Genomic DNA, 23,729 nt, shown 5'->3' on the forward strand with positions numbered 1-23,729 from the left:
GAATTGTGCAGTAGATTGATGACAGTTGCATATTGATTCAAGTAGTTACAGTATGCTGTCAAATAGCTTCCCCAAACACTTCAGTGCAGGCTACAGTATATACTGTAAGATATTTAGAACCAAAACAGCAAACTCCCCCCTGCTGACCTGAGAAGAATTCGCTTTTGTGACCCTGAAGAGACACTGGAACAGAGTTGAGTCCAAATCAGAGAGAATATCTTCTTCCCGCTGTCTCTGCTGCTGCCAGTAAGTGTTTCGCACACACACTTCTCTCTGCAGTGCCTCTACCTGACACAATGACAGTAACAAAAGGAAGTACATCTGAGTCACTACATTTCATCACACTAAATTCAACAAAATAGAAAGCCTAAAAACTCTAATAATTTATCAAGCTGACAATTTTCCATCCTGCAAAATTCATTAGACTGTAAAATTACAAAATTGTAACAATAAAAAAAAAAACATTTCGATTAAAGTCTGACCATAAAGTCTTTTTTTTCCTCCAAGGTCATGCTAACAGTTTCTCGTGTGAGCGAATTTATGGAAACGTCTCTCTCATAGCGCCCCACCTGCACACTGTCAGTTTGATCCACCACTGCTAGCCAGTAGGAAGCTGTAACAGGTACAATGTTTTTTCTGGACACATCCAGCCTGGCTCCGACCACAGGGGCCAGCACCCCTGTCACTGGGTCAACGGTCTGGGAGCCATAACGGATCGCCACCAGCCCTGTCAGAAGTAACAGCATAGACACAGAAAAGTATACAAAATGTTTTACTGTGTGTTCTCTAATAGAATTTAAAAGTGAATTAAAATCTGACAGGTGAAAGTGGACCTGCACAATAGCTTGTTTTTCACAGTACCATTTCCATCGGGGTCCTCCATGGTCCCTGCTAATGGCACTGTAACCCCAGAGATAAGGTCAGGCTGACACCCCAGCACAGGTACACTCAGACCAGATCCCATGGGATCAGGGTACTCTATGCCCAGCAGAGCCGGCACACACATATCCGAGCCGGGGAGATGCATCTCTCCTGGTGTGAGGCGAGTGACAGACAAGACGTGACAATATCCTCAAATAATTAGTTCTCAAAGTCTTCCTGCAATTTTTTTATCCAACAGATTTCTTGCAAATAAAAAGTAGGAGTGGCACAGAATTACTGTAGGTCAAGAAGACTTTTCCAAGACCTTTGACTACAATTAAAAAGGCTCTAGTGAACATTCATATCTTGTATTTACAGGACAGGACCCAGTGACACTTTTATTAAACAGTGTGCAATGGCAGTGGGAGGAGTTGTAGGTTTTAATGTCTGGGTATTTTTAAGCTCATAGCATCCATGCTGGGAATACTTGAAGGTACAGCACAGCAGCTCTGTGTTCCTCTTATCATAATACATGGATAGGGGTTAGTACATGTCCTAATATAATGTGGCTGTGTGGGTCAAACAAGTCACTTAGGTTGTTTAGGTTATGTAGATGATGATTGCTTGTGACAAAAAAAGGTCAAAAAATCCTTGAGGTAGTAAATGTCATCATCCTTAGATTCTTAAATTCTGTTCAAAACCTATTTAATCTTAAAAAACATGGCTCACCTTAAGCCTAAAAGCTTTCTGTTCTCAGCAGCAATAGAAATTTTAGGATAACACTATGACATCCAGAAGAAGCCTAGACGTTTTTTCTTTTGTGCAGTATTAAACATATTACAGGCTCTTACTTCATCATTTCTTTTCACATATCACAATGAAAAGTGTAAAGAAGAATATGAAGCTAAGCAAATACAAAGAGGTTATTTTTCAACTCAACAGCGAGCAGGTTTATGGTGGAGTGGTAGCAAGCAGAGATTAAAATGAAAAAGCTAAAAGGATAAACTATTTTCTCAAACACAAGCAAAGGCGTCAGCAAATGTAAAACACTAACACTGTAGCTTCAAAGTAGAGAAAAAACAAAGGCTCATTTGCAACCAAAAATGGGGAGGAGCATATCAAACACACAGAGGCAAAACTGAGAGTTTTGGCATGTCCACAAGAGACTATACTCAAAGCCATTCATCTTCTCTCTGGCATATTCTCACCCAGAGTCCCCCCATCCTCTTGGAGACCCTCAGCCCAGTCCATCAGGATCTCCAACCTGGTCTGTAGCTGCAGCTGGCAGTGTAGGCTCCGCCCCCACGACTGCTCCAGCTCCTTGGCTGCAGCAAGAAGATCATCTTGTCGACCACTCCCTCTCTCACCGGCTGGACAGGGCTGCAGCTGCTGTAAAGCCGGATCTGAACCCCACTCTTTGTTTAGCGGCTTAAGGAGTTCCAGTACTTTGAACATAGATGCAAGAACCTGATTGAGAAGTAAAGAAGTTTACTTTGAGTTTTTGTTTTGTTTTGTTTTGGTTTGCATCTGCTAAATGAATTTGACACCTGTCTCATAACGTGTGATTTATTGAGAGTATTCATTTGCTAATAGTACAGAAGCTCTGAATAAGAGTACATATAGTTATGTTTTGTTATATTTCAGATAGAGTGTGTAGTAACAGCTCTGAAATAGACTTTGTCATTCAATTATTTTGTCAACTGCTGTTTTTAAAGGTTAAGAATGAATTTTTCATCTCAGTTTTTACATAGCCATAAACAAGAATTCCTTAAACTGCTAGAATAGATGAATATTTGAACATCTACAATTCCATGGCAAGTGGACAACTCTGCATGATGATAACGATTATGTGACACAGTTAAAAGCTACACAACAGCTCTCAGATGGACCTAGTGGTGAGATTTTATTTTTAATGTTACTGCACTTCATCTTTGGATTTAACTTGTTGCTTTCTAAATAAAGTCCAAACTAAGTAATGCAGTCAAATACCTGGTTGTTTAGCAAAGTTTGGTATCCTCCTGCATTAAGCGCCAGCTGTGCAGCCCGGATGCTGGCCCCTCCCACTCTCATCATTCGGCCACTCAGAGGTTCGATGAAGGACTCTGCCAGCAGAGCTCCACCTACTGGCAGCACAGCCCCTACACAAACATATACAAATACAGCAAACAACAAGAGCAAGGTTAACCCACTGAACATATAGTAACCCTTCAGGTTGTACTGGGATTTCACCATCAGCACTGACCTGTTACTGGATCTAAACTGACCCCAACAGTGAGCACAATGTTCCCTGTCCTGGGATCCAACATGGGATACCCAATCTGTATGGGCTGTGGGAGGCGGGTGAGAGGGCAGATGTGCACCCCTCCCAGTGGGTAAACTAGTCCGGTCTCGGGGTGAATGGTTACAGCCAGAATGGGTACTGGGACTCCCGTATGTGGGTCTGCCATGGGAGCTCCTAACTGCAGTCTCTGACCCGGTCTGAGGCCTCGGAGTCGAGTGCCGGACAGAGGCTGGTCTGACTGGCAGGAGGTTGGGTAAGGAATGAAAGGAAGGAGGGGACTGTCCCACTTCCTCCTATTGTCACCTGGGATTAAAATAGCACAGGAGTGAAAGGACAGTGTTACTATTTTTATTCTTCCACTTTGGTATCTCATATATTTATCAAAACACTGTTCATTACCACAGAACATGAGCATGAAATTTTTATATTCATCTCTGGTTTTCAAGCAAGGAGCCATTTTGCACCAAAGATTATTACAATTATGTAGGATGATCAATTTGTAAAAAAAAAAAAAAAAAAAAAGGTCATATAGCCAAGGGTTGCTACTGCTAATAATTTACTATATAGCCTTAAAGGCTGTTGTATAAAATCCAGCACCTCAATGTTTTTTGAGCATCAAAAAGAAAAATTATATTGTCACGCTGTTATGTCTGCTCAAGCCATGAAAGTGATATGGATACTGAGCTAACTGTGTTACTGTGTTACTGGGCCTGTGCTTATTAAAGGCTTTATCAAAACATTTACTATCATCAAATTCCATTGTAGATACATTGAAATATTTACATACATTTAGAGTGAAACCAGTTACAACAACCAGTGGCATTTAACCAGATGATCAACCACACAGTCAGCCTAAATTCCAGACTCTGGAACTGGAACTGGTCGTACTAAAGCTAATCCCGGCAAGGCAAACCAGCAGGAAAAGGGGAATATGATAAAAGAAGTATGAATTACAACATTTATTGTGGTTGAAGAAAAAATGACAATATGTTATGAATTACATTGTATATGTTACAGCAGATTTTTTTTCTTTAATGACCAAATGTTTCTGTCATCCTTATTAATTAACACACATTCTGCCTTCATGTTACCTGCACATGTGTCGTTTGTGAATACTAAAGTAGAGCCTACGGGATCGTAGGCCACATTGCCAGCAATGGGCAAAACTCGGCCTGTTTGTGGATGGAGGAAGTAATCAGGTGGCACTGCCACTGTGTGGCTGCTGGTCAACTGCATATGGCTGTGAGCATTTATCCTTATGAGGCCTGTGACTGAATCACAACGAAGTGCCTGACAGACACGCAAGGACCCATCAGGACCTGGAATAAGGCAGAAGAGAACATTGTGAGCAAGCCTTTTAGTGTAAATGATTAATGACTTAAGCTGTTTTGAATTAAAGTACAGTCACAGGCTGATTTTTTTCGTGAATAGAGCACTGTAGCATGGCGACACAAATCAAGTGACAAATCATATTTATACATCAAGTGTACTTACACTGGTGAAACAGTTTTATCAGAATGCTCATATTTCTTTTGATATTGATTATTGTTACTAAAGGGAACAAAACAGTCATATCTAGAATGAGAGAACATTTGAAAATCAGAAATTATTATCACTTGTAACCAGAACATCTCACCTGACTTCTATAATTACATATTTTGATATGAAGTTCTAGGAAATTGTGTCATACTGCTACAACTTGCAGATAACATACAACAAAGACTATAGGGCTGGACAGATTATTAGACTTAATGTATGGACCTTTAAGGGGGTGAAGTAAAATAATACTCAAAAATGTTTGAACTTTATGTAATATACTGCTAGTATAGGTACAAATGGTCAACAAAACACACAATAAGCATAATACTTTGGTACAACCTTTAATATATTTTCAGCAGTTTAAATGGTTTTACTTCACCATCTTGTTAATGCAGTGCATATTGTTGTCACTAGATGGTGCTGTTTCTCTAACATTCAACGATGGCGGGTTAAGGAATATTTCTTGTAGGTGTGTCAGACTCACCAAAGATGCGGTCCTTGGTAAGCACATTTCCAGTGTCAGGGCACAGCAGCTTGGCCCCTGTATCCTCACCCAGTAAGCCCCAGGCCCCCTGACGCTGGCACTCCTCAGATACCAGCTCTGCCATCTCTTCCACCAGGGATGTTAGTCTCTGGATCAAACTGATGGGAAACAACAGACTGAAGATGTAAGCAGATTAATCCACTCTACTTGCTGTTTGTGACTCTTTGCAAATAATAAATAGAAGCTTTACTTTTGCTGGTGTGATTCACAGGGTGGTGGGTTGTTGCCATAAACCTTGGACAGTAATCTGGTGCATTCTGTGAGATGAGTTGTGAACACGCTTTGGACCCTCTGCTGGGCCTGCTGCTCCTGCCTCAGGACCTAGAAGACAAACCAAATAATAATAATAATAATCATTCCTATTGTAACACACTAACATAATTAAGAAAATGGTCTAGAGCTGAAATGATTAGTTTGTTTTTTGTTTTCTCCTAACGTTTATTTGTAAGGGACCATGTACAATATTAAACATAAATGTTGCCATTTGATGTGTTGTACCAGAGTTGGCTTAAAGCTAATTCTCATCTGCAGTTAATTGACTGGTTTATAAACAATAAATGAATCAGAAACTATTTTGATAATCAATTAATCATCTAAGTCTATTTATTTATCTATTCATCGTCCTTTGTGCAGATTTCCTGTTTTTGCAACCAGGACATTTTTAGACTGGAATCATGGGACATGCACAGATGGATATAATAAAACCTGTAGCTGATGATCGAGCAGAGTCCTCAGCTGCGAGGCCAAAGCCTTTCGTCGCACCACCTCCTTCTCCACCTCCCTCTTCATCCCCTCATAACCCTCCCCCATCTTCTCCTCAGTGAGCACACATGGACGGAGGAGCTGCAGTTTCCCAAGCACTCCCTGGTATAGCTCCTTTACCTGAGGATACACAAGACACATAACTAAATGGCATATGACACACAAATGTCATAATATAGTAGTAGTCAGATCACACAGCCCGCTAGCACACACCTAACCAACACTGTCTAGACATGCATGTTTGTGTGATGTGTAATGCGTCATCTCCCCTTACATCTTTATTATCACCTCAGCTGTCCCGAGGGCTATAACAGCAACCTGTGGCTCCCACACTGCAGTGGTCAGTTTGATGGTACAAACAAGAAGCAGAGACGAGCAGAGTGAAACACAAGCCAGAGGCAGTTTTAGACCCCAGCTTTGGTTAATAAGATATGGAGAATATGATGTTGGAAATGTAGCAGCTTAAAGAATGAAAGAAAGAAAGATAAGAAATAAGCAGATTTCACCAGAGTTCTGAAGAAATTAGGGTATGTAAAGTAACACTGAAGGTACAATATGCAGTCCTGGGAAACAGTTTGCTGCCATCCTCCCCTGGATTTAGACAAACTACAGCCTCAGTACTTGATGAGATGAAGTATCTACAGTACCTTCAAATAATATTGACTCAAACCTCCCCGAAGGTAAAGATAATAAATATAACGTAAAGAAGCACTCAAGGATGCAAGTTATTTGCATATGTATATGTTATGAACATGTCTGTGCATTTTAAAAAACATTTTGCCTTTGATTTTTTTATTGCATTTTGCTGTGAGGTTACTGCTGTGTGGCAATAGTCACAACCTAGATTACTTAGTTTCTCCCATCTAATGCATCAAAGCATTGCAATAATAAATTCAGAAAAACATAAGCAGAAATACAGCACATGAAAATTACAGTCAGTTGCTTTGACAGTTTGGGAAATATACTTATTCACTTTCTTGGTGAGAGTCTGATGAGAAGATTGATTCACTGAAGACTGGCAGCCAGCCGCTGGGCAACTTAGCTTAGTACAAAGATTGGAAACAGGAGTAAACATTTAGCCTTGGGTCTGTGTAAAGGTAAAATCATCTGCCTACCAGCACCTCACTCTCTGGTAGTGGCTTCATATTTAGCACACAGACATGCAAGTGGTCTTGATATTCTCATCTAAATCTCAGCAAGAAAGTGTATTTCCCAAAAGATTCACCAAATTTGAAATGAATTGGATGACATGATGTGTGTGAAGGTTTTTCAGCCAGTGGGGCAAACCAAAGCTTTATTGTATATTAAATGTTGCCTGGGTCCAGCCTCTTAATACACTGAACAAGCCATTATCAAAACACAATAATGCATGTATGTGTAATAAAGGCACAACCATAGTTACATGCATCAGGGTGTGTGTGACACTGCAGAGGTGCAGTCTATCATCCCATTAAACTAAGAGCTACAGACCTCAGTGGAGAGTTGCCCCAGTCGTTTGGTGACAGACAGACTCTGTTTGAGCAGGAGGCTGTAGAAGGTGCTGCTGCTGAATGCCTCCAGATCCACCTGATGTTCATAATCCCAGAACTCCTCCAAGGTGTCTGCACAGACTCCTGTCAACACGGGGAAATACGTAGAGACAGAAATAGGAGAGACCATACATATGGCAGCTCAGTATATAAGTTAAATGATGTTTGCCCATTATTTGGCCCTACAGAGGGGGGTGTCAGGCCATGCCATCATAAATCTTCAGAGCCCCACAATAAGAAACACCATTTTCCAGACCTAACCTACCCTTAACACAAAGCATCCCTATCCTCACCCAAGCAGGGAGCAGATGTGTGGCTTGACACATAGCATCTGCATTGTATTTGCTCAGATTAAGCAGTGGCTGGTCCAACTGGCCTGTAGTGGCAGTCACCTCTGAGAGCGGGGTCCGCTCAGTGGTCCAACCACTGACACTGTTCTACCAAGACTGTCTAACAAAAGAAGACTATTAACAAATTCCATTGAGTCTGTAACTATATTATCACCAACACTGATACAGGTTCTGTGTGGGTGTAGGAATGAAGGGATGTCTACATGGTCATCAGGTGTGCATCCACTCACTAACTGGTTTTCATTGAGTTGGGCCCATGACACTGAGAAGGCTCAACAGTGTGTTCCAGTGTCCTACAACCAACCTCATCTTTGCCTGCACCTACACACCCAACACAACCCTTCATCTAATTAGGCTAATTCAGGCTAAGTGTTGCCAAACAGTCACTAGCAAACATTTCAACTGCTGTTGTAGCCACCAAACATTTCAAATACCTCACCAGATAACCAGTCAGACTTCTGCTTCCTTTTGTACTGCATCAGAAACCACCCCGTGTCAGTATTCAAACTGACAAACCAGTCAAACCTCTACTATGCCCTCATGTTAGCTTGCTCATGCTAACACCACGAAGTAGGCCTCAAGCCTGCTGCATGAATCAAATACTTTTACAAAGCCTGACCTCCTATGCTAGTTTAAACTCTGCTGTCAGGAGAGTGGTGAGAGTGTGCAGCCAAAGAAAGAGAAAGGCCTAAGTCAAATCTCAGTGTTTAATAAATCATTTGGGGAGACTGAAACCAGTTTACACACACACATAATGGGGACTCAGCCTTAAATCATGCAATTTTAGATTGTCCACTTGGTTTAAGGCACAGTAAGGGTAAAGGTAAGGCAAAGGCAAGTAGTGGTTATAGTTAAGGTTAGGGTATGTCCCCAGGAAATTAATGTAAGTCAAAGTAAAGTCCCCATGAGGAATGAAAACAAATACGGTTATGTGTTGAATAGCTGACATATTGCATGTTATGTTTGAATGTAAGCCATGTAACTACTGGCCTTTAGGCCTTCCATATACACTAGCAGAGTGGTCATATGTTTGAGAGTGTGGTGTTTGTGGTTACAGCTACAAAAGTCACCTGGTTGGACAGAGTCCTGCGTCATTCTGGCCTGCTGGTTTCGGTGAGTCTTCCTGAGTGAGATCACCTTTGAACCTTTAGATGAGTAGTCGTCCATGTGATAGGCCAGCTGCAACAAGCGGTACCGTGCCCTGACCAGCCTCTTCTCTGGCCATCCATACTCACGAAACAAGATCTAAATATGAGATGGATTCAGAAATATGATTTGTATATGTGTATTAAATACATGTGTGGCAGCATGTGTTTGTTTGTATGGACCCACCAGCAGTGTAACACATATACAGAGGATGACCACAGCTCCAAACAGCACTCCACCGGTCACCAGCCAATCTGGCCTCAGTAACAGGTTGTGTCTCCTTCGAATTCCCACCCTGGTCACATGACGAGGGATTGTGGGGAAGAAAGGGCCAGGCTCATAACACTGGCCCCCTGAAGGCATCACTCGCACATACTAAGTAGGAGCAAAATTAACAGTTGGTTTGACTGATGAACAAAGATTGATGCTTATCGTTTTATCCATACATACAGTAGAAAGCCTCCATGGGAATGCTCATGCAGCCTTTGGCACATTTGATTGCGTTTTATCAACTTAATGCTCACAATATAAATCTAATTACCAAGTGTTTGTGCTGATGGCTGCTCAGTGTAAAAACATAAACTCCAGGCTGGCTAAAGGCCACAGAAAAGAAACTGGGAGGCGTCCAAGAGAGAGTCAGCTCCTCTTTTAGCTGTCTGAATGCACCCCAGTCAAAATCACTGTTTGTATTGTACAGGTTGTCACTGGAACATAGCAAAAAAGGATTAAAGGCAAGTGTAAAGCAAGTTACAACAGATTCACAGCAATAAGAGTGGATTTATGAAATGTAGACATCTTGCATCAAACCTACAGGTCATACAGAGGATAGTGATGTGTGTCGACAGTGAATAGTATAACATCACCCAGATGGAGACATGTTGTTGGGTTCAGAATTCCTATTACACTTTTCACTTCATCCTTGTTATTGCTCTTGTTTCCCCTCCTGCTGCTGGAATCAATTTCTCCATGACTGACATTTTTAACTGTGTTGATCTTCCACAGAAAGTCAGAATCTGCCTCTAAAAATGGGACAATATGGGACCTTCACTACTGCAGTAATCTGCGGTACTTTGCAGATAGAACTGATCATGTATCATTATTATTTGTGTTGATGAGAAAACACTGCTTTATTGTGACAAACCTGCTGAGCTCTGAGAGTCCCACTGTGTGGTGACTGGAAACAGCTGCTCAAGTTCCTTTGGGATACCACTGAGGAGGCCGAGGAAGCCCGCCTCTGTGACCAAGCAGCGAGGAGAGAGAAGACAAACAGAGAGAAAGGAACACATGAGAGAAAGCAAATCATGTGCAGGACAGAAAAGCCATTGTATAGTTTTTTTTAAATGTGTGAATGTGTGTCTCTACCTATTGTCTGAACAATGTAAACAGGACGTGAGGAGTTCAGATGGCTGTTGCATAGAAGAGCCCCCCGGGAGTCCCACTGTTTAAAAAGTGCCTCCAGCACACTGCCTGAGAGGCTTAACACCTGGACACATAATAACAGTGTTTGCCATTAATAGGTTATTGCATCACACAAGAGACACTTAAGCTTAAGCTTCATTGTGATTATTTCAAAATAGTTTCATTGGAAATATCATATGGGTTCAGATATGTGATAACATGAAGGACAAATTTAGCAGAGTGTGCCGTCTTTTCATTATCTTTTAATTTCATGCATGATGTTGTATGCATCTATATTTGCAGCTACCTCTGCTCACCTGACTGTCAAAGCTCCACGCCAGTTTTATTTCTCCACTGGACTGGCACTGGAGCCTCAGCTCAGTAGCTGGCTTGTTCCTGCACAGGCCTCCACATGAGGCTCTTCCAGGAGGCTCTTTGCACACACACAGACCCAGCTCTCCATCATAACCCTGATAGTTCTCTGCAGATTGACACACCTTCAGGGAAGGAAGCAGTGCAAAGCCGGGATCAGGAACGGCTTTATTGATCAACTCCTTTTGGAAAGCGAGCAAATATTTGTTTTTTCTCTCTCTCTTCTTGGAACTTTTTTTTCCAATAAATATTTTAATTTAAAAATCACGGTGTGGTAGTATTCTCAACTTGCGCTCATATTGAGTGTGTAACTAGGTGAAGGGTCAAAGACTATGTTGACAGTCAGAGAAAGCAGTTTATGGTTAAACATTAAGTGGACTAATACAGCCCTGTATTAGATAAACTGTTGTCAGGTTCATGGAGAAAAGGGCAGTCGAGGTTGTACTCGTCGGCCTTTTGTCTGCTTGTAGAGCATGTTTTGTCAGTGTATAAACAAATAACAGTTTAAAACTGAACGCTTTCAAAATCCTCAAGCACCATTCCACTAGATCCTCAGAAGTAATTTCCTGCCAAGTGTCATTCTGAGAAAGACATGTCTGTGACCTTTTCTCTAATTTTTGTGCATGTACGTCACTGTGTTTTATGGTCACACAAGGTCTAACCTGCTGCTTGCAGTGAACCGACCACTGATATCTGTCACGGCAGTCTCCGTACTGTGTACGTGTTTTTCCATCTCTGCAAACATCGTACAGTTTGTGTACACACACACCTCCGCCGTTGGTAGGTTGGTAGCCGATGGTGCAGTGGCACCGCCCGTTGCTGGCCTGCAGAAAAGGCAGCAGGGTACAAACATTTTGTTAAAAAATGCTACATATAATTAATGTGAGGTCAGTTTTTTACCTAATACACTAATTTCCTTCATTCATTGTAAGCCATATCTACAGTATTTACCTAGCTACCATCAGCTCCTTCTGTCCTTCCTTCCATTCTTCATTATTCCTTGATTTCCCCCATATCTTTCCTTCCATCCATCATTGCTTCATTAATCTGTTTTTCTTTCCTTCCTCTATTTTCTTCCCTTCTTATTTCCATTTTTTTTATTTACACTTTAATTTATTCAGCATTTAGTAAAGGTTTAACATAAGCTGCAGCAGAGTAGGAAACAAGACCCTGCAGCGAGGAAACCTGATCTCGAGCTCTCTCAGCTTGAAGCTACAGATTGTTCAGTCTAAAGTTTCTGAAAGACAGTGAGTAAGCTACTCTCATGACTTTATTAGTGGGCACACTGTAACCAAGGACTTTGGAGTGACATAGAAAACACAGGCTTGAGAAACTAAAGGAAGTAAGTGTGGGTGAACGCACATCCTGCAGGTTAATCTCAAATCACTTTGTCACCTGAAACCTCTGCCCTTTTCTTGGACAGATGCAAGTGTCCTGGCCAGACAGTGGCTGGGGCCAAGGGCAGAGAGGCAGACAAGCCTGGTGCTGGACAGTAGTGGTGAGGAGGACACTTCAAACAGCTGTCAATGGACTTGGCATCAGCAGAAGGTCCATAGGTTCCCTTAGGACATGGAACTGGAGTTAAGCTCCCCACTGGGCAGTAAAAACCTAAGAGAAGCAATAATATGCTCTGACATACAATATTTTTATATGTATATATTTGTTTTCATTGTAGTTGTTCTGTGTATTGATGCAAAATTTTACACAACAATGTTACATTATAATCATTATAAGAATGTGGATACCCTGGTCACCACCACCTCCATTTTATATTGTGCAGCAGAACACATTGCTATTGCAAAGGGCAATAACTCACCAAAAACATTTACAGTAAAAACACAACAGGTGACAGAATAAAACATTTAAAATACTGAGAGCTTACGGTAAACATACATTCAGCAGGGGGATGAATGCTGACATGTTGAACAAGCAGACAATGCAATGTAGATCTACTGGTGTGCACCAAATGCCAGTTCATTCTTCGGGCTTGGTATTAAAATGAACTGCAAAAGCAATAGAAGGCAGGTAGGATGACCTACCTGGCTGGCAAGGCAGCCTCTCCTGATTATGGTGACTGATGTTGCTTCCATAAGCCACAGTTAGCAGCACAGGAGCAGATAACCACCACAGACAACTGAAACTCTTGCATCTGTATGTCCTTAGCATGGTTGATATTGGCTGTAGTAAAGGGCTAGCGTACAAGATACCAACTCTGTTCCAGACTTAGTAAGGAATTTGTGACTCCACAGGAGCTGTAATAGTCTTTTTGTTGCCTGTCTTGTTTAGGCCATAGCCAAAAAAATGGTAATGAAGACTCTGTAACAAGCTACACCTCCTCTGTCAGCTCTAGCTCTGCACACATGGCCTGATCTGTCTGTAAGTGGTCAGAGCTACAAAGTACACAGCAGGCTAAGTTAGTCAGTATAACTTTCACTGACTTCCTGAATGATTCATGAGGCTTGTGAGGTAAGGTGATAGTGACAGCGGAGGTACTGGTTGCTGATGGAGGGCAGCAGTACGACTACCTGGTGCAGATGGATCACATTACTGCATTTGTTCTTCTCAGTCATACCATGAAACTGATTAATAATGATTTGGTTCCAAGTGTACATCAGCACAGCTTTGCTTTAGAGAGTCTGTTGAGCAGCTGCTGAATTCACTTTCAATTTCACATAGGAAGCTCAGAAATCGGCGCCAATACAGTACCTGACTTTATGCAAGCTGGCCACAACGTTCAAACTCACTTGTAAATGAGCCAGTTTGACAAATGCATTTTAATTCATATAACTGTAGATACTGGCATACCAGTCGCTGAAAGTGAAAATAACTCTATGGTGGAGCTCTGATAAATAAACACCTGTTTTATCTACAAGCTGAGAGTGCATTATAGACCACATAGGTGCTTTACATGTGCTCTTACTTATGTAAGTAACCTGAATGTAGAGTGGTACAAATGTGTTACCTTATTTGGTTTAAAAAATACATATATGATCAAATGGAAACTTTAAATCATGTCAATACAAGTCAAGTCATTACATTGCTTGTCTGTCAGTTTGTGCATTGTTTTCAACATTGTTTTACTGATTTTTAAAGCATGTAATGGTCTTGTAGCAGCCTAGTTATCTGACACGGTTCCAGTGGATGAACCAATACAGCCTCTTGGATCCTCTGGCACTTTGAATCGTTTAGTTGTTCCAAAGTGCAGGACAAAAACTTGTTGGTGAGGCAGCTGTTTAGTTTTTATGGTATGAGCTGTTGGAGGAGTCTGAGGAGGAACTGGGAGCAGCTGAAACTTAAAACCTGTCTCTTTGGTTTGAACATTTCACTGTCATTGTTTATTTTGTATTATTATTTTACTATTGTTCTGTGTTATTCCTACTTATATATTTTACTTGTCATTGTATCATACAATATATATTTCATCTGGTTTTTGTTTATTATAAATTAATTGGGTTTTTTGTTTGTTTGTTTTCATTCATTTTCGCCAAATTCATTTTCTTTCTATTGTCTTTAATCTGTAAAGCACTTTGAAATGCATTAACTTATAAGGTGCTATACAAATAAAGTTTGATTTGATTTGACTGCTACAGCTCAAATGCAACAAGAGACCCAGATCAGTATTATTAAGATATAAAATGTACTGAGCTGCCCAAAGCATCATGAGTGGTGTTCATGCCAGTGTGTGTGTGTGTGTGTGTGTGTGTGTGTGTGTGTGTGTGTGTGTGTGTGGCACGGCCTGTGTGTTAATGCCTGCTACCTGTTGACCAGATCTCAGTATGTATAACACTGTACCTAAAAGAATGCTGGACTTTGGATGACTGGTATAACCTACATATTTCATCAGGATAGCCATGGACTATGAGCTTCCAATCACAACTCATAAATTACCTAACTGAACTTGGTTCAACTTTCACCTACATGTCCATAACACTGGTGGAAGAATCCTCCATATCTCATTTACAAATACACATCATATCACAGTAATAAGATCATAGACAAAATATTTTTTTGGAAATATGAAGCAATTTTAGGAGCACAAATGTAGTGTTAAATGCAAAAACACCCCATATTGTACATAATGCACCTAGTGTTGCCCTGTTAATGTTCTGATAAGTTGTGTTGTGTGAAAGAGAAAAATACAAAGTGTAACATAGTCAGCAGTGTTTACTCAGGCTGTTTTGAACTAATCCATCCAAACAAACCAGTACAAACACTGATATGTACTGCAAACTGTTCACTGTCGAGCGTCCAAAACAAGCCATTATAATCAAGGCTTTATGATGTCCAAAACCGGATGTGCTGAATTCTTACACAATTTAAAACATACAAAACATAAAACCTCACATCAGGTCTTTCGCAATGTTTAAAAACCCACAACAGGCACAGTGGATCAATCAAGTGGCCCCATCCTAAAATGTTTGTAGAATTCTGGTTCCTGGCAAATTGGAGGTTTGACGTGAAAATCAAAAATCCAGCCAAATTTCTTATCCGACTGTGGACTCATAAACATGACCTTGTTCACCCTTGTTGAATTGCTCTAATAATCTTCTACCTCATTTTGGCTTTTTATTAAGTGTAACTGTGTGAAAGTTTTGGCCGTAATCATCCTTTATCAGCATCAGTATTCCTTTTTTAATTGTAAAATTATTTTCATATCATGCTGACAGTGATGCAGCCCTACTGACATGATATCATGTCCTTCGTTCAGTGCTGCAAGAACGCTGAAAGGTTTTATGAACGTTCAGCAATGGTTGCTATTACACACGCACACAAATATTTGTTTTCATTCCTTGTGGGGGCTTTATATTGACTTACATTTCCTGGAGACCTTAAGATAAGGTGAGGTTAAAGTTAGTTTAAGGTTAGGGTAAGGGTTAGGTTTAGTGGTTATGGTTAAACCAAGTCATCACTCTAAAATTCAGTGATTTACTATGATGGTCAAGTTTTAGAAGACTTCTGTTTTCCCACTTGTTATTAGTGCAACAGCTGAAAACACTCATGTCATTCTCTCTACAAATGAAATCGAATATTGTTCAGCTAGATAGCATAGTTTATAGAGGTTCCCGCTTGTACCTGTGTGTTGATTTGTTTTCACTCTTTATCTGGAAAGTCTGGGCACTGTGCTGCCATTCTTTCAAGTCTTGTTCTTTTCTTCTACGGAGCCTGGAGGTGTTTTGAGTATGTGTGTGACGTTATGTCGTGTCACCAGTGTGACCCTCCACGTGTTGATTGTTGACACAGGCACAGTCTGGGCAGCAGCCCTGATAACAAGGACCTTTATAAGTCAGATGAAAGGAGCAGTCACTGTGCAGACCTCTGATCCTCAGGTAAAGGTCAGCCTCTCTCTCACATAATTTTTTTTCTTATGTGTTAGACTGAAAGGAGAATATATAATATATAAATGTAATTATAGATCATTCATTGGATTGTTTTTTTTATGTAAAACTTATATATTATCTCATCTGTCTCTACAGAAAGATGAACATGCATCTAAAAGTCATGATCTTTTCCATGTCATTCTTGACAACTTCAGGTAAACATTAGTCCCACATATTGTTGAAATTTTTTTAAGTTATTTTTTCAAATATGATTTCTTTCTTTATAGCATTCCCACTCCACAGTAACAGCGGGGAGGCAACCTGGACTGACTCAAAGACCAACCAGGCTTACGACAAGACAGAACTCACAAAGGATGAGGAGTAAGTTGACCAGATTAAGTACTTTAAACCAGCTGAATACCTGAAGTAAATTTGCTTTCATACACTTAAGTAAAAGTGAGTGACTGTTAATCTTTTCACAGTAAGATCTACAAGAACCATATAGACAGCAAAGGCCTTTACAGCCAAGAAGATGAAGACAACAAAAACCCTGTGACAGAGGAGGTGCAGCACAAACTCAACATGGAGTCAGATCGTCTCCGTAGTCGTCTTCGCCAAGAGCTGGCCGAGCTGCGGGAGAGGTTATCCCCATCTCCAGTGCATTTCAGTTCCACACTGGAAAGCATGAGGGAGCGTTTGGCTCCCCTCACCCAACAGCTCCAGAGCTCTCTCAGCAGTAACACCCAAGATATGTGTGGCCAGCTGAGCCTCTACCTGCAGGGCCTGGAGACAGCCGAAGCCCAAGCAGAGACAAGTCCACCTCTCTACCATGAAGCCGTCAGCTGGATGGGCCAAACCCTGGAGCACAGCAGCTCCAAGCTGGCTGGCATCCTCAGTGACTTCCATACTAAAGCCATCAGGGTAATTGAACATCAGAAAGAGACTAGTGCTAGAGAGGAAGAGGTAGAAGTGTGGCAGAAAATAAGGTCCCGGTTGGGACAGAAAGTGACCTCACTGAGGGTGGAGGCACAGGACAGGGTGGGAGCTCTCAAAACAGAGCTTGCTGCTCTGCTAGAAACCACAGACCCTGTACAGGCTAAAGTGGCAGGGAGCCTAGAGCGGGTCTGCCCAAAAGCAACCCCGCAGTGCAGGCCAGCATGGAGAGGCTATTTCAGGGGCTGGAAGAGAATCTAAAAGTCCAGGGAGCCTCCAGCCTGTCATCCATACAACCAGGTGACTCTTTACATGAGGACTTCTCAGTCAAATTCTCTGCTCTGATCCAGGACATTCTGCAGTCAGTACAGTAACAGAGACACCGTACATAAAATAATGAACGACTATTACAGCATGGTTGCATTGATTAATTTGTCCTCTATCCTTGAAGATGGTTTTTTAATGTGTCTGTACATATTTGTAAATGTATTTATGTTCAAGTGATGTATGTATACTGTGAAATATGCTGCTTGTAGAGAGAAATGCTCCTGATGACACAAAGGAACTATTATGTTTTTAAATGATCAAATACGAATATCAAACACAAAGTTCAATGTCAATCGGCCTTTACACTCTATTTTGTACAAGCCAAATATTACATATTCAAATTTGATTCAATAAAAACATACTTTAATAATGCAACAGATTCTGTACAAGATACAAATAGTTTTAAAAAAGTGTGGCTGGTAGTCTCGCAGGGATTATCAGAGCAAATGTATACATTTATAAAATTACTCTTTTGAATTGTTTGCATAGTTTGGTTTTGACTGCTCCACCATAACTGAAAAATAACTAGTGAATTCAGATGCAGTATGTATAAGCAGAAAAAGTTATAGTTACAACGTGGTATCGGTGACTAGACAAAGACATTTTGTAAGTTGATTGATCAGTCAGAATCATGAAATAATCCTCCAGCTGCGTGACCAAACACCACCCCTGCCACCAGGCCCGACAAATCCAATGAGTAATGAGAAATCAGATGATGTCTTCATTTGCAATTTTCACTTTAAAATCCAAAAATCAAATAAGGAAAATGCTATTTTTTGCTTATATTTTACTATACGTGTATCTGACAAAAGGGTTTTTTAAAATATAAACTTTTCAATGACAAAATAGAATTGTGTGGTTTATGTGCTCATTTTCCTTTTTGTCTTCATGTGAAAATCGTCAAAACAGACACGTAGATGTGGCTTGGAATTTTCACAGTAAAAGCTCTGTCTTGTCTGCTGAGCAGTTCAGCAGAATCTTCATCAACTGCAAGAGCTCAGGGCATGATGGGAGACGACTGGCTCTCACCTGATCTGAGAGGAACATATTCAGGCAGTTTCATATCAAGTCTGGTCAGCTCAAATACACAGCAAACTGATTTAAAATTTTGCATAGCCAGACCTCTGCTTCGTCCAGCTGCTAACGTTATAATAGAAAATTCCCAAAAATAGCATCCGACAGATGTTGTCTGAAATCAAAAGCAAAGATTTGGTCTCAACATTGGTAGGGACTCAGCAGCCACAGTGTAGAGACTGGTTATAGTAGGTAGCTAGCAGGTTTAAATGTTAAATCAATGTGCCTGTTGGATTTGGATGCATATTAGCTGGATTTTAAGGGCATTTTTAAATAAATGCAGACCCCATAAACAATACCACACACACGTCATGCGTAACCAGTTTAAAAGGCATTTCAGTTCTATACAGTGCAGTCAGGTGTCAGAGATTAAAGTGCTGTGCCCGAGTTTCAGATTTCATACCTGTACGAGCTAAACTGCAGGTTATATCATTTAGTTTCTTAAAGATAGTTCGGTGCGCTCTAATTGAGATGTATCTAGTTTGTGTGCATCTATGTTGTACAGTTCTATGCGATAGAGGGCGGGGTGAAGGCAGGTGGAGCCCCTGGGTTTGTAGCGGAAAGGGCACAAGGTGGCTAGTTTAACTAAACAAGTTTTGATTGTGTTAGTTAGAGTAAATAACTCTTATTTGGAAATAATAAAACAGATACAAGTCTGACAGGCTCCAGCAGCAATGACACGCTCCTACAACAGCGCCGACACTACCATGTAGACTACCCCTGCTCTTGGAAAACAGAGTGGGTCAGAGTCCTGCATGACCACCAAATAAAAAATATATTTAATACAATGAATCAGTTACAACCAACGTGAAATAAAACCTTGAAAATTAAAACATCAGGAGCAACCTGGTGACAGGTCCAGACATATGCTTAGTCATGTGTGGACAAAATACCAAATAATACTTGGAGCCCATGCAAACTCAAATCAAATCTTAAAGTGATTATAAACAATATTTTTACAATGAAATTATATCAAATCACAAATGTTAAAACAATGTTATAACGTGAAAAAGTTTTATAGTGAGTTATTGTTAAATTGAAATGCATTCACAAAAACACACTTTGAAGGTAAAATTAACAAACCAAGTAGCATGTGATCACTTTTCAAATCATTTTTTCTATACAAAAGATTTTAATTATATTGAAGCAAGGTGCACTCACAAAAAAGGTCTCAATTTATAAAATGTATTAATTGATTAATTGAATGTGAAAGTCATATTTTTCTCCACATGCATGTAGCAATATTAACAATGTGCGCGTCCATACTCAGTGAAGAAGTTATGCTGCTCAGGGTTGAACAAGGTTGAACCGAAGCAGTGATGTAGCAATACCTGAAACTGAAAACAGGACAGCAGGCCAATGAGAACACACTTTGCTAACCTTTATTTCAATATTTGTTTTCTGATAAACAAATTCACTGTGAGCGTTTGCTCATCCAAATGATCTTTGCTTACTTTCCACTGAGGTTAAATGCCTTGACCTCCACATGCTGTAGATCCTGGTTTGCAGCACAAGTCCTGTTGAAGGTAAACAAATGAGTTGCCATTGTCAGTCCCGGAGAAATAAAGTACTAGAGTAAAATAAGACAAGAGAAATAGCTCTTTATGTGTATCTAAATCTGTTGAATACAAACAAGTGTTTACAATACATTAAAAATAGTCATTTTGGTGTGTTGTTGAAGGTTTTGTTATCATCCTCGATAGCCACCAAAATGAGAAACTGAAAAAATGGTGATGATGTAAAACAACAGAGTTTGTTTGTTTTTTTTTGCTTTCAGGTTTACTTGTTAATTTCATGTGTTGCCTCAGCTAAAATGTGGTAGGTTTTTCTCAACAAAGCCTAAATAATCATTATAAAAAAATATCTTTTTGCACAGACTAAGCATTCCTAACTACCCACACCACAGCCTGTGTGTTCTTCAATGCGTAGCAACAGGAGAAGTGATAGTAGAGTTCTGTAAAGTAACTGATCACCCCCTGGCCAGATCCTGGTGTGTCAGTGTACCCTGTGATGATAACTGATTGGACACTTAGGAAACTGCTGGAGGGGCCCATGAGGTTTGGGGCCTTATCCACAGTCTGCATGATGCAGCAAAAGACAACCACTACCTTGGCTTCTTGCCAAATAATTCTCCATAAAGCGTTGACATTCAACTGTAGATCCAGCTTCCATATATTTGCTATTATCCTCCAGTATAATTCAATATTATTCCTCCACTAAGAGAGACAGTCTGACCTGCAGAGTAGTCACGACAGGGGTTATCCTGACTGTTGCTAACAGGATGGCTGGAGGGCAGGCACTGGTGTCGACAGAGTCCTGGCACTACGTATTGTTATGGTTCCCCTTTAGAGCCTGGTCTGTGCTATTGAAGCCACCCACTGAGCTGTGCACAAGCTGATCTCCAGTGTGATGGCAACAGTGCCACAGTACACTGTCAGGTTCTTATCTATGAAAGAGAGAAAATAAGAAACCAAGGAGATGTAGAGGACAGCGCTGATTTATGTTTTAAAACTGTGAGATGTTCTCCCATCGGAACCGGAGGGAAAATTAATATGATGACCCGGTTGCTGCTGCAGAGACAGAGTAGGCTGCAGGAACGCAACCAGTAGAGGGAGACAAAGATAAAGAGTCAGTCACGCTGAGCAATCCTGTATTGATATGGAAAAAACATAACAACTACAGAAAAGCAGTAAAAAAAAAAATTACAACTGAAAATATTTCAATTGGAGAAAGTAAAAAATCATATCAAATGTTGTTTTGCCTTGCTAAAAATGATTTATATTTCAGTTTTCAAAAATGCATAATCCCTGAAATGTTGCAATTAAAAGCCAGTAGATTTCAAATAGAAACCATTGTGACAACCTAAGGAGGGTCCTGCCTTGCTGGTGCCTGAGCAGGTGTTTATCACAGAAGTCATCCAAAGTTGCTTTTATAGTTTTAGACAGAATCAAGACACCTAAAACTATGGATGTGGATGTGTGACACTTATCCCTTCCCCTCAGGTAATTATAGACATCCGTGTACACACATACTGTATAGACACACGTCTAGTACAGAGTACACACACTTTTTCCATGTTTCTGCCTTGACTTCTTGTGCAGACTGCAGCAGCTTCCCGAGGGTTCACCGTCAGATCTTCACCTGTGGTATTAATCTGTCACTGGTTTGTAACACAGATGCCTCAGGTTAACTACAGCTGCTGCTTCATATTTCCCTCTATCAAAATAGATTTTTGAAGAATGGATGTGAAAGGTAAAGCTACTGGCTGGTTGTGCTGATGCAAATCTACTGTATATTCAGAAAACGTTAAAGTTCTTAGTCAACCTGTAGTAACCTTTCTTAATTTCCCGGGCATGTCAAACCTCTCCTGTCTCTATGGTGCTGGATGGCAGGTGGTCTATATACAGTAGCTATAGGCAGGGGCGAGAGAGGGGGCATTTGAGTCCACAGTCGGTGCCATCGACCTCCACTATTGTTCAAAAATGATTAAAAACGCATAAAGGAAACACACCGCTACAATGGGTTACGTTGTTTTTTTTTTTCATAAAGAAACACCAGGCCCGTTTATGTTGGCCCAAAGTCTCCGGTGTGGCCACAATCTCCTGAAGTTATCACAAGTCAGTTTCAACTGCACTTAGTGACACTTTGTCCAAGCTCTCAGCTTTGTTTACATTCTGTTAGCTCCTCACACTTAGCTCTGGTGTTTGCTAATGAAGAAACATGTCACCCAGTGCAGTGATGTGTTTCACTGATGTGTTTTTAATTCTTTTTGAACAACAACGGAGGTCTGCAGCACAGACAAAAAATCTAATCCATGACTGACGCACTGACAGACGTTAACCATAAATATCGGGCAGTTTGTTGTCAGATTTAATCTCTGTATGGAGACTGTTAATACAGAAAATGACCTGCCTTATCCTTTAAACCTGTTTTAGCTACCTTCAGAGTTCCAGTCAAAAGATAAACCTCAGGTGTTGTGAGATGATTAATGGGAGAGGAAAAAACTAATTCTGCTATTCAAAGTTTATAATAATTTTAGATTTTTCTCTAATGTTAGCTTTATGTGAATTACTGAATACGTTGAATATGTATTGGACTGATTGATCTGTGCTCCTGTTGGTCAGTGTTGGCCCAGAACTGAAGCAGGCCACCAGTTAACCTTTGGGTCCATCAGGGAACATTTCAGTCTGATGATTTTGCTGGATTAGACTCTGTGAAATGATTTATTTTTGTTTTGTAACCCATATGATGGCTCCAGGGTTTTGCAGTTGTTCTTATTCTGGAAATTAAGCTGCAATGCCTGGAAACCTAACCAAAGCAATGAACAGGAAGTAGAGTTCTGAAAAAATCCTTTCCTCTTCCACCACTGTATGTTTTCCTGTTCCAGGGACAGTCTCTCTCTCTTCCTCTTTATCTTATCCTCTGTCCCTCTCTCATTTTGTTGTCCTTACTGTGTCTCCCTCTGCATAGTGTTTTCACATGGTGGTATCAGTCAGTCTCCTTAACACAAAACACACACACACACACACACACACACACACACACACTTGCTTTATGGGAGTAGGGATGTTTTTAGTCACATCACACATGTGGTTGCTAAATTTAGCCGCATCACATCATACCAGACCAACAGTGTGCTGGACAAAGAAAGAGAAACACTTTTACTTTTACAGCTCTTTACAGCTTTTACTTTTACAGTTTTAAAAATAAGTTACATTTTTACATGCTCTGAGTTTTTGAAGTCAACCTTGTGTCTACTTCTGCTTTCTCACTTCATTTTCTGCTGTGGGTTGTTTCACCCCAGATAGCACTCAATCCCTGTGCATGTGTGTTCTTGTACTTACTACACAGGGAGGACCACTAAAGTATTTTTTTGGCTACAGAGCGAGGACATTTTGACCAGCCCTCACTTTCTGAAACACCTTTTTTCAGGGTTAACACTTGGTTTTAAGGTTTAGGTTAGAATTTGGTTTAGGTTAGGGTTAAGGGAAGGATTATGGCATTTAGTTCTGGTGGTTAAGGTTAGGGGAGGAGGCTAGTAAAGGAATAAAGAGAGATATGCCTTCTTTATTTAAGCACAGGGAGCATGATGCATGTTGCATGCACAAACATCTCTGGTCATTACATTATAATAACATTACTACATGTGAACTGGGGGCTTGTTATTTTAGCACATACTGCAACAGAATGCATAAATTTGTACCTCAGTGGTTTCAGAGTTCACACTGAGGGAAACATGACCAGTAAAAAGCAACAATGCTTCGCTTTCTGTTTTGTCTTTTCAAAGCAAAAATC

The 23,729-nt window shown here is 40.5% G+C and overlaps 2 protein-coding genes across 2 annotated transcripts in view; one reads left to right on the plus strand and one right to left on the minus strand.

The window, feature by feature from the left end:
* The window catches only part of LOC109960209 (uncharacterized), a 20,423-nt gene extending 7,475 nt beyond the window's left edge, over positions 1-12,948 (minus strand). Inside the window, 18 exon segments of the mRNA XM_020600134.1 lie at positions 148-288; positions 570-727; positions 862-1,032; positions 2,070-2,328; positions 2,851-2,999; positions 3,104-3,445; positions 4,234-4,461; positions 5,166-5,323; positions 5,416-5,546; positions 5,931-6,107; positions 7,458-7,600; positions 8,937-9,111; positions 9,199-9,387; positions 10,728-10,907; positions 11,445-11,606; positions 12,178-12,259; positions 12,261-12,390; positions 12,822-12,948. Coding sequence (XP_020455790.1) covers positions 148-288; positions 570-727; positions 862-1,032; positions 2,070-2,328; positions 2,851-2,999; positions 3,104-3,445; positions 4,234-4,461; positions 5,166-5,323; positions 5,416-5,546; positions 5,931-6,107; positions 7,458-7,600; positions 8,937-9,111; positions 9,199-9,387; positions 10,728-10,907; positions 11,445-11,606; positions 12,178-12,259; positions 12,261-12,390; positions 12,822-12,948 — 3,102 coding nt within the window.
* A 3,318-nt stretch (positions 12,949-16,266) lies between these two features.
* Positions 16,267-17,407, plus strand: LOC109960198 (uncharacterized). Its single transcript, XM_020600117.1, is given in 4 exon segments — positions 16,267-16,315; positions 16,388-16,481; positions 16,583-17,244; positions 17,247-17,407. Coding segments are annotated over 4 exon segments (966 nt in total).
* Positions 17,408-23,729: the final 6,322 nt, after the last annotated feature.

The sequence above is a fragment of the Monopterus albus genome, unplaced genomic scaffold (assembly GCF_001952655.1).
Source record: "Monopterus albus unplaced genomic scaffold, M_albus_1.0 scaffold45.1, whole genome shotgun sequence".
Lineage (NCBI taxonomy): Eukaryota > Metazoa > Chordata > Actinopteri > Synbranchiformes > Synbranchidae > Monopterus > Monopterus albus.